Genomic DNA, 11356 nt, shown 5'->3' on the forward strand with positions numbered 1-11356 from the left:
TAGTCATGCAAATGCTCTATTCTCTCCTACTCATTGCCCATGCCTGCCGGCTTAAAAGACAATGAGAAGAGCAAAACGTGAATGAGGAGCTTGTCACAAGGCTAGATTGATGTTTCCTAGCAATGAGCAAGTGCTGATGTGTGCACATTTGGATAAAAAGCGCCCATACTTTGGAAAATTGTAAAGTCAGGGAGGGGTTAGTCATGCTTGGACATCTTGAAGAGGGCTAATTGCTAAAGATAGGAGTCATGCTAGTCGTGGACACTAAAACAATAAATCACAATGGCTATTCACCAGTTGCAATTTTACGTCTTCACTTGCCTACTATAGTCCGAACCCACCCCATAATTACCCCCACACAACTTGATCATTGATTGAAAGTAGGTACCAAAAGGAAAGGGGTGTGTCCGTGTGTGGCATGTAGGGTGGGGTGTGAAGGGGATAAGCCTTGCGGACACCAAAGCCCTCTTTCAATTTAGCTCATAATAAAAGAGCACCATTTTCAAAAAAATTAAGCGTGTATCTAGCGAGCTTTGGAAAGTAAGCTGGCACTGTCGTTAATTGAAGTGGGAGAAGACGCAGCAGGAGGAGGAATCGATGGCCCGCAAGTTCTTCGTTGGGGGCAACTGGAAATGTGTAAGCAGAGAGGCAGAGAGAGAGAGAGGGAGGGAGGGAGGGAGGGAGGGAGAGAGGGGAGTTTTCTCATCACTAATCAACTAATGGGTTTCTTCTGCATGTGATGACCCATCTTCCGACCCAATGTGCAATGCTTACGTTTGTTGAAAATTGTTGCTATAGTATGTAGCACTTGCAAGAGCGGATCTTGTCGTGAATCACTGGTTATTTCAAAGTCAGTTCGGATGGCCCATCATTCTAGAAGGGGCACTAGAATTGAGGTGTATTGGATGACTTCAGGGAGTATGATAACAGGATGCTTGATAGAAAATTGTCAGGGTTTTTTTTAACCCTTTCTGTAGACAGTTGCATGCACCGTTTTTTAGTCATAGGACCTTGTAGATTACGATTGTGGCATCTATATAATTTAAGACAACAATTTTCTCCTTGAATACAACAGAAAAGGAAAAATAACTAGTGCTTTGAGTGTTGTTCTTGGCTTTTAAATTCGTGTTTTCAGAAGTTAGAGTAGAAGCAGTGTTACAGGAAGGGCATTGATGTCTTACCTGGTTGATTACTGGCATACTTGCATATTAGGGCTTAAGCTGATGATGATAATTTCTTACCAGGCTGAATTATGTCTGATCACTGTTTTGTTCAATTTCCAAATCAGTATTACTTCCAAACCTAGGCTGGCTTGAGAAAGAAATGTTCGTTTGTGACCTATGAGCCTTGTGTCTCTGAAGTGTGTGCTTGTCTGCAATGTGGAGGAACCATTGAAAGTGTTGTCCCAACTTTCAGATTGTGTGGGTGTTTAAGCTTTGTAGCCCATTGGAATTGCTACCTTCCCCCTCAAACTATATCGCCAGTTGAAGGGGTGCATTGACATCGAGGGTTGCGGCAATATTTGTCCCTGAGGTTTGCTTGTACGACATAGAGGGATGGAGTCTGTTGTCAAAGGGGGGTTTTCTCGTGCATCATAGGTATCTTAATCTCCTTTGTTGAATATGCAATGGCTAAAAGGTATTATCAGCTTTCAGCTGGGAAGTAGTGAGTGCCATGGAAACTGTCTCCTGTATTTTTGTGAAGGACAAAATGGAAACTTGTAGCGTTTAATGAATTCACTAGTAACTTGATACATGTGGCTGCTAGAGTGCTTATTCTAATCCTGATTTCTGGGCTTACCTGTATTTTCATTCGGCTTTGGTGGTTTACGATTCCTGATCTGAGCAGGAAATTACAGTGCTTAATTTATGGGTTGAATAGACCAATGTTACTGTGTCTTTTGTTCATATTTTTGTTTTGTCTCGTGTTTTGTCTGGAGAAACTTTATGGATCCTGTTGTCCTTGTTTGTGGGTATTTTAATTTGTGTCCTTGCCTGCAAGGTCCAATACTTTTGGAAAGCTAAAGAAACTTAAATCTGACTGTACAGGAGGGGATTATGGTGGGTCTTGTTTAGCACATCAAGCCTGTCTTTGGTTTGTGGGAACCTTGGTGTTGCAATAAAATAATAATTGTTATTTACTTCAGAGAAGCACTCCAGGCTGGGAGAACGTGAGTGACAACAGTTGTTTGCCCTTGGTATTGTGATGGTTGTATCGTGGGATGCATAGGTGGTACAGAACCATGTGGTAGCATGTGGAAAAGGTACTCAAGGGTGTGGGTACCCATGGGGTCATTCCTAGAGGGTGTGGACTCACCTAGAGTTAGTTAATGGACTTCTAAAGTGCCTTGAAAGGTCACCCACGAGTTTACAAGCCGGATTGGCTGATTTGGGGCTTTGTATGATATCATCAGTGATGCCAGATGAGATGCCTTGGTTAGTTCTATATAATGAGCCCTTCGTACACACTTTCAATTGAATCAATCAATATAGTTTTTGCATCTACATTCTACTCTATCTCTATTGTGTAATTAACATTGTCGTTGGCATGTTAACACCATGAATCCTTCTCTCTCTAATTTTCCCTAAACTCTACATTTTTGATGGCGGTATTGCTGTTTCAAGACCTGTGGGGTAGATCTTTGAGGTCCCTTGGAATTGTTCTAATGATGTAAAAAAGTTCTCTTTTACTCTAGGGGCTGTAGCTGTATCATGTTTTCTAGTATGTTTTTGTCTTGCATCTCTAGGTTTATGCAAAGTAGCAAAATGTGTCTACGGTCATCTTTATTGTGCTTGAAGAGTGCAAAATTTATGTAGTGCAGAATGGAACCGTTTCTGAGGTGAACAAGATTGTAAATGTTCTCAATGGTGCAGATGTACCCCCTACAGATGTTGTTGGTGAGCAGTCATTTATTTTCACTGAATTTGTGTTCTCAAATTCAATGAATCTGTCATTGAGTTTTTATTTGTTCTAATTTGATCATGTTTCTGGCTTGTTGAAAAATTCTGCCAGAGGTGGTTATTAGTCCTCCATTCGTCTTTTTGCCTCAAGTCAAAGCAGCCCTGCGATCTGACTTTGCTGTGGCTGCCCAAAATGCCTGGGTAAAAAAGGGTGGGGCTTACACAGGAGAAATCAGGTACATTACTCTTTCGCAATTTTGTAGTTAATTAAGCCCGCTTTCTTGTATACTTGTGTTGATAGTCTATAACTTCCAGTGCTAGAGCTTATGTATAATTCTATTGCACTGGTGGTACTAGTGCTGAAATGCTTGTAAATCTGGAAATACCTTGGGTCATTCTCGGTCACTCAGAGAGGCGGTCTCTTTTGAAGGAGTCTAATGAGGCAAGCTATTTTGCACCCTTTCATGCATGTACTCTGTCAATATTTGCCACATATGTATCGAGAAAATTAAAGTATTTATAAAAATCTTAGTACGCTTGCTACATTAGTAGAACCTTTAATCATGAGGGGTTTTGTTGTTAGCATGCTTGCATTTGTTTAGTTTTTCAGTCCCTTACCTTATTATTGTTGGTGCTGCAGTTCGTGGCTGACAAGGTTGCATATGCTCTTGGCCAAGGACTTAAAGTGATTGCTTGTATTGGGGAGACACTTGAACAACGTGAAGCGGGAGAGACAATGACTGTTGTTGCAGAGCAAACAAAGGCTATTGCAGGTCCCTTTGCTTTCTAGAGCTAGTTTTTCTGTCTCTCCAGCTACTTTTGTGGTTGGACAGGAGCTTCATTTGTTGGCTTTTTACAGAGAAAGTTAAAGATTGGAGTAATGTTGTGTTGGCTTACGAGCCTGTCTGGGCTATTGGGACAGGGAAAGTCGCATCTCCAGCCCAAGCCCAAGAGGTTTTTTCTTTATTGTGTATTATAAGAGGACCTCAGGGTTTTTCATTTCAAGTCCTAATTTTTCTTGTGCTCAATAAGTCGATTCGGTGAGTTTTTGCAAAACAGTGCAATTTTTTGCACAGGTGCATGTTGATTTGCGGAGCTGGTTGGCGACAAATGTGAGCTCAGAGATTGCGGAGTCAGTGAGAATCATCTATGGAGGTATATGTGGTTTCTAATGCAATGGAAGCTGTGTCTTAAGAAAAGTACAAGGCTTCAGGAAAGAGATGTAAAGTGTGTCTTAAGAAAAGTATGAAGTGGGTGTGTGTGATCACATATTGGTACCTAGATCTACACTATTGGGCAGTGATGATGTTAGTGGGGATGTGATCAAGACAATGCATGATGGAGCTGAGGCTTGTATCGTCTTATAGGTGATTTCCACGAGTCTATACTATGCGCTTTCCTTTCGAGGTGAATCTGGGCTTATACTGGATTCATCTTGGTATACCTAATGTATACCTTTTGAAAACATGAATTAATTTGCTAGATTATTCCTCTACGGAATGGCGAAGGATATTACAGCCAACACCTAAGGAATGTGACTATTTGAGAGAGAGGGAGAGAAAGAAAGAGATCTTTTTATGTCTATAAGAGGCGGAAGTCTGCCTATGAGACAAATCAAATATACATGTGTCCTCCATCTATCAAGAAAGGACAAAAGCACAAAGTAGCAAAATGTGTTCCTTAGAGAGAGAGAGAGAGAGAGAGAGAGAGAGAGAGAGAGAGAGAGAGAGAGAGAGAGAGAGAGAGAAATGTTATATTAACGTCTTCAAGAGGCCAAGGTGACCTATGAGACCAAAAAAGTTACAATTGGTGGATCTGATACAATGTGTGAGGACAGAAAGTACAAAGAGCTGAAAAAATTGAAGCTGAAACGAAATAGGTGGAGAGGGGTGATGGGGTGAGGGTTGATATAATGGGTTAGCTGATGGATACACGTCACTAGTGATACAAATGAGATACAAATTATGAGCGGTAGGTGGCTCGAGCTCAGATGAGATCCCTCGTCGGTCGCTCCCGAATCTCATCAATATCCTCCATGGTCAATACTCTTACTGGTTGTCTGGCATGTCGAGCTAGGAGGATCTGGATCCTCTGCTGCCACCTGCGTCGATGATGTGAGGCCCCCCGTGGTCGTGGGCGCCTGGATATGCCTAGCTCAATGGCTCGATCAATCAAACGTACCTCTGGTGTGGATGGGGTCTGAGATATACTGTGATGACTGCTCCTCTGGCTGTCCCCTGGCTGGTGTAAAAAGTTTGTGATCTGTCTCTGAGACTGGATCTCCCGTGATGTCCTCAGCAAGCTCTCTCTATGTCTGCGCAGCTCTAGTAGAAACAATGCAACTCATCTCTGATCCTGGTATCTCATGACTCTAGAAAATGGTCCAAAACCATCTCCGAAGCTTGATCAACTTTTCACCTTTCATCTCCTCCACCACTTGGCTTTCCACACCCTTAAGGCCATTTGTTTTCCGAATGAGATGTCACATTTCCTACTAAGGTTTCTAACCATCTGTCTCTGTCATTCACTTTGGAAGAAATCTTCAATTAAAATGAATTGGGAGCTTCTACTGGATTCATGTCGGTATATAGATTGTCTATTAGGTTTATTTTCTTGGATACTGTTCGTCAAGTGATGTGATGCACAACAGGTTCAGTCAGTGGGGCCAACTGTGTGGAGCTTGCTGGCCAGCCTGATGTGGATGGCTTTCTTGTCGGTGGGGCTTCTTTGAAGGTGAACTTTCTCAAATTATTTGGCAGTCTCTGTGTTAATGATTCAAAACATATTCTGCTTAGTGAGAGCATTTTGCATCTGATCTGGGGGTTCTCTTTGAAAATTTTGCAGCCGGAGTTCGTTGACATCATCAAAGCTGCATCGGTAAAGAAATCTTAATATTCTGTCCTTGAACGACTTCCCTAATAATTCTATTGAAATAACTTGAACCAACTCAACTCCTCTGCATTGAGCGATTCCGTCAAATGTACCGTCATGTTGCATACAATGAGTGCAAACTTCATCCCTCATTTCCTTGAGAGGCAGGGGCCTAATTCACCTTCTGAAATCTTGTCTCATTGAGGAATTCATTGATTGCAAGTTTTATGGGAGCAATTTTGATCAGGTTTTTGGTAACTTTTAGTCTATTCAAATCTGAAATGACTATTTAGGGGTGCTTATTTGATAAGTGGAGGATGCAAATGCCATTCATAGAGAGGACTTGCTTATTTCATTGAAGTCTTGTACTGCAATATTGGTGGTTCTCCTCGTAGCTGAAAGTTTCAAGGGAACGTTCTTCCCTTCTGCTTTTGTCAATTGCCTTTACTGCCTGCTTCTGATGGTAGGCTATTCCTGTGGTTGAAAGAGTAGTGAGAAGTGCTAGAGCATTCCTTGCTTAATGTAAAGCTATATGTCTTGGTGATTAGAAGTGGCAGCAAATTGAGACCTAGTTTCTTTTTGTGACGCAACTAGCAATGCTTGCCACCGTGATTACAAGTCTTATGCCACCTTTAGCTACATGAAGTCTTGGTACTGTACCTAAAGAGAGCTGGGCGCTTTTTTAGCATGCGCAGATTTGCAAGGTTTCTTTGGCTCAAGCTGTAGTGTTAGGCATGGCCTACCAGCAAATAAGTGAGTGGTGCGATAGGATTTCAGGTCGAAGATTCGAGGGTGAAAAGAATTAATATACATGTGGTAGTCTTGGAAAAGGACAATGGGATCTGAAACCATGAACAAGAAGTGTAGGATGATTTAAAATGATAGTCTTTATAGCCATGGACAGTGATGATGAACGATTAGTCTTCTATCTTCGTTCGATTTTTGCTCCTCCAAAGTATTTACTTGGTCAGATTATCTGCTAGGCAAAGCCATGAAAGAATCATAAATGAGATGCTATACATGCATAGAGTTTAAGGAGTGTTGTTTGATGAGTTTGCTTATGTGATATTGCATCCTATAGCTAATATTGTGATGCGATGTTTATCGTTAGGGTTTGTGCAGAGTCTTTTCACTGCCTAGCTGGCATTAGATCAATTGAGGATGTGAAAATCCTGTTTAAATTGTAAGCTGGGTTTGTATGAGTTTCAAGAGTAGGTGTCAAATTGGAAAGTGAAAGTTGAATAAAAGGCCTTTTCTATTTGCTAAATGGTGTAAAATTGAGTAATTTAAGAGACATTTTACCAATTTTTAGCGAGAGCCGTTGTAGCTATTATTAAGTTGGCCTCTGAAAATGGAATGGCTTAAAAAAATATCCCCCATTCAACACTATCCAAAGCAACCTTTCTCTCTCTCTCTCTCCCCCCCAACCAAAACTAGTTCCTTTTTTCTACATGTAGCTTCTTTTCCGTTCCACTTTTTATATGCGAGGGCCTCTCCGAACTTTAGTTTTACCTCTCCAAGATGCAAACAATGCATCCAAGTACAAGAAGAGGACTCTTGTTGATAGAGAAGCCTTCGAAGCTACCATAGAATACGTGGATGTTGGAGGTAAGGCAGTCAATACAAGATGGTGAACATTCAACACATGTACATGGCTACAAGGCTTAATGTGAACAGAAAAGAATGTCTCCTAGCAAATTTTAGTCTTACCTCTTCTTAATTTGCAATGGGAAAGATGATAAGTCACTTAAGTTTCTTCCACATCCATGGGACTCAAAACTTGTTCAATAGAAGGGCAATACACAGAAGGTGGCTATGCATTACTTGATTACCAATTGTATGCAATATTCACAAATTACCAATTTACCAGCCCTCCATTATATGCACCAACACCTGAAGGAAAGAGGTGTTGGACTTTTTATGAATTGTGGAAAGTAGGTGGAGCTTCATATTTGCATGGAAGACGATGGTGTGCTAGAAATTTCTATTCTCTTTACAAGCATAGATCCATAGTCATCCAAGTAAAGATTTATTGTAACTTGTATACAACATATGTAGATATTTTTCCGGACCATCGTGTGAAACATTAGAAAGCATTATCAACTCAATTTTATTGATTCATATGGCTTGTTCACACTTAAAACCAAGATTTTAAGACATATTTGGGGTGGCATGCCACATCAATGTGTGTTTACCATTGAGTTAAATCTCTTTTGTTGGCACTCCCTTAAATGGAAGTGCATTGCTTTGATACACTTTTGAGATGTTTGGACATAACATCATCCTTACACAAGTGACACTGGAGTTTGGGTTCACTAGCAAATTCTCGTGCGCGCGTGCACACACACACACACACGTGTTATTTATCCAACAATTAAATTATATAAATACAACAAATTTTTTCCCTTTTCACAAGGATTCCTATTTACCTTGATCAAAGCTCCTAGGGTATACCTTAAACCATCATATGGGTCGGTTTTTATAAAAAAATGGGGGGGGGCAACCCTCTTCCTTTTGTCTTCTCATAGGTACCCACCCCTAAGATATTATGTGAACATTGTGGCATTCATTGCTACCCTACCCTTCACGCCCTTGCTCTCTCTGTCCCCCTTGTCTGTACCATAACACACCGTAGCCTAGTGCTAACTCCTACACACTCTCTCTCCCTCTCAACTCCCAGTACGCGAGCATGAGTGGCCATAACGACTGCTTGGGAACCTGTAGCCACTGATTACTCTGATCGTGGGGTGTCTTTTCACCTTGAGCAAACTAGATGAGCTATAAAAGGTGAGGGTGGGATTATTTCTCTTTGCGTGTGTTTTTTAAAGTAAGGTGTGAGGGCTTTGACACTGTGCAGCTATGGAGGTGGTTGAACTATTGTCTCAAGTCGGTGTTCTTTTTGGTAATAATACCTTGATGACATACAATATGATTTTGTACATAATGCATGAAAACATCCCTTTACTGTGACGAGGTTAGTCTGTCTTTTGCTGATTACATTTCGAGAAATTATAGGGCAGTTATCGCCTTGCTTGACCTGGTTTCTTTTTGGTGGCTTTTCTATCGCAACTGCATATTGTGCATGATTTGATTGTTTGAAGGGTGGATGGTGAAACAACATGGTTTGCAGAACCCGTTTTACTAGAGATGAGTATTGAGGGGATTGATGGTTTTTTTACCCTTACTGATCACGTTGATGATTATTGTTTGAATTCTGGTTTTTTATTTTGCTATGGTAGTTGGTTTTTCATACAGTGGGTTATGATTAAAAAAAAGAGCAATTTTGGACTTGTATATTGCCTTAATACATTATGGTTTAGGTTTCTGGTAACCCATGCATAATCATCGTTCAGGTGCTAGATAATATCGCGTTTAGATAGCTAAATAAAGGGGGATTATTGGGTACTTGTTACTGCTGTAAGTTTGGTATGACATTATACTGCAGCCTAATGTTTGAGTTTTTTTTAAAAAGAGGTGGTACGATTTTTCCTTGACACTCATGATAATGGTGAGGTTTGCCCCGAAGGATGAGTATTACTTGAACCATGTTGTGGGGACTGTGGTTTGCATACTTTGGGTTAAACCGCTCATTCCTTTTGATACCTGGTTCTTACCAGGCTACCTACATTGTAAAAGATACCATTTCTAATGTTATTTACTAGCGTGTAATAAGTTTTAACTAGATTAAAGCTAGGTAGACTGGATTCAGTTGATTTTTTTTATCACAACACTTACCAATACAAATTGAGGTAAGTCGGATGCTGTATGCCCATGTGGGCCTGCGGGATTTGGTTTTTGCTTGACGACATAGCCAAGATTGATGCCTTGAATGGAATTTTTGTGGTACATATCTCAAGCTGTTGATTAGGTTACTTTATGCTTTATGGTACTTGTGAAAAGAGGAGTTAGGGCCTGACAATATGACAAAGTAATATTTGAAAAACTAACCTATGGGCTAATGTGGGGATTAAGACGCTTGGATCAGAAGGGGTGATGGCCTTTTCATCAGAATGATATGTACGTTTCTATTTAAGGTCTTATAAAAATTGGGCTAAATAGAAACCATACATATAATTACTTCCAATCATTGGGATAATAAACTTTTTGTACACAAAAAAAAACACTAAAGAACACATGAACACTTTGGACAATGGTTTTAAGGTAAAAGAGTTGTAAGTTGGACATGGATAATAACTGATATAGACCGTTGATACATGTAGTAATACACATCCAAGGCTAACGAATCTGTTGTCGTGTAATGGAATTGGCCTATTTAACTTGAGAGTAGCGGAAATTAGTGAGAGTACTTTTGAGAAATAACTTTGTGAGCATAACGGGTGAACATAATTGAAGATAGCAACATAATCATAGCAATTAGTTAACTTGGCATGAACAATACTTTTGCAAGAGAGAGAATTTAGAGAACATAACAACAATTGAGGACCGGATTTATGTGGAGCCGGTCCCCCCTCCAATAGGCATTTGTATTATGATTTCTCCCATTAAGAGAGACTTGTTACAATACAATCTTTGTGTTCCTTATGACCTAGGTGATGCAATGAAGATGGAAAGCTTCATGCATCACAAACATAACATAAACTTGAAGAAAGCTTTAACTATCCCAAGCCTCAGTCCCAAGACCTCAAACACCTTCGAAGGTGGAGAGAGCTAGCAGGGAATGAGGGTAGGGAAGAGGAAGAAGAAACATTTCGTAGGAGAAAGAATTAGTTCCTCACTTATCATACTCTTGTTGCTAGCATACATAATAGCATAGTAATGAAGAAGAAGGAGATGGCAAGCTTAAGCATTGAAGCATGGCTCTTGGTTGGATTTGCACTCCATAGCCAAGAGTGTTGGTGTAGGCTCTCAACCTCTACTTGCTTGGAGAGGGAGCTCTTGCCCTTTGCATAGCACACAATGAGAGTGTTTGTGAGTGTGTGTGGGTGAGTATACCCCCTAAGCAACCCCCTAGCTTGCTTGAGTCGACCCCCCCTTGTAGCTCATGCTTGAAGCTCATTGGACCCCTCCAGGCCTAGCCAATCATGAGCAGGAGGCATTACAAGCAGTAGGGGTAGCCTTGAGACAAGTGTCCCCCTTTCCCTTTTGAGAGAGAGGGCTAGATAAATGCTAAATCAATTAATATAGGTAGGGTCCTGACATGTGTCCTTGTTGCCTCTTCAAGCTTGGGCCTTCCTTGTGTGCGTGAGTGTGTTCTCTCTCTATCCCCTAGGAAAAGGGCTCGCCCCCCCTCTTGTAGGGGTACTTTTGACTTTTAGTGCTCAAGCACCTTAGTCATCAAGCATGACAATGCACTTTGAACTAGGGGTGTTCCCACAAGCATCTCAGGCAAGCATGTCAAAGCACCTCGAGCACCTTCATCAAGTAGCAAGTCAAGCACCTCAAGCATGTAGCAGGTCAAGCACCTCAAGCACCTTAATCAAGCACCTCAAGCATGACAAGCACCTCAAGCACGACAAGCACCTCAAGCACGACAAGCACCTCGAGCTTGGGCCGGGTTCCCACCTCAAGCTCAGCCCTAGCTTACCTAAGGTCAAAGGACTTTTACACACATTATTGGAGGTCTT

The 11356-nt window shown here is 41.1% G+C and overlaps 1 protein-coding gene across 1 annotated transcript; it reads left to right on the plus strand.

Annotated features, from left to right (window-relative positions):
• The first annotated feature begins 479 nt into the window (after positions 1–479).
• LOC147443127 (triosephosphate isomerase, cytosolic-like) lies at positions 480–6029 on the plus strand. Its single transcript, XM_086529054.1, has 9 exons — positions 480–636; positions 2822–2897; positions 3013–3136; positions 3258–3342; positions 3541–3673; positions 3760–3854; positions 3977–4055; positions 5551–5633; positions 5745–6029. The coding sequence occupies exons 1-9, from the start codon at positions 598–600 to the stop codon at positions 5790–5792; spliced, it is 762 nt and encodes a 253-aa protein (XP_086385180.1). The 5' UTR covers positions 480–597; the 3' UTR covers positions 5793–6029.
• Positions 6030–11356: the final 5327 nt, after the last annotated feature.

This window comes from Adiantum capillus-veneris, chromosome 14 (assembly GCF_014529385.1).
Source record: "Adiantum capillus-veneris isolate H3 chromosome 14, ASM1452938v2, whole genome shotgun sequence".
In the NCBI taxonomy this organism is placed as follows: Eukaryota; Viridiplantae; Streptophyta; class Polypodiopsida; order Polypodiales; family Pteridaceae; genus Adiantum; species Adiantum capillus-veneris.

Excerpts from the sequence above, each read along its gene's own strand:
- LOC147443127 (XM_086529054.1), top strand. The coding sequence starts at position 598 with ATGGCCCGCAAGTTCTTCGTTGGGGGCAACTGGAAATGT. Across the intron at positions 3,343-3,540 it reads TTTTGAAGGAGTCTAATGAG|TTCGTGGCTGACAAGGTTGC; the intron begins GCAAGCTATTTT and ends TTGGTGCTGCAG. Across the intron at positions 3,674-3,759 it reads GCAAACAAAGGCTATTGCAG|AGAAAGTTAAAGATTGGAGT; the intron begins GTCCCTTTGCTT and ends GGCTTTTTACAG.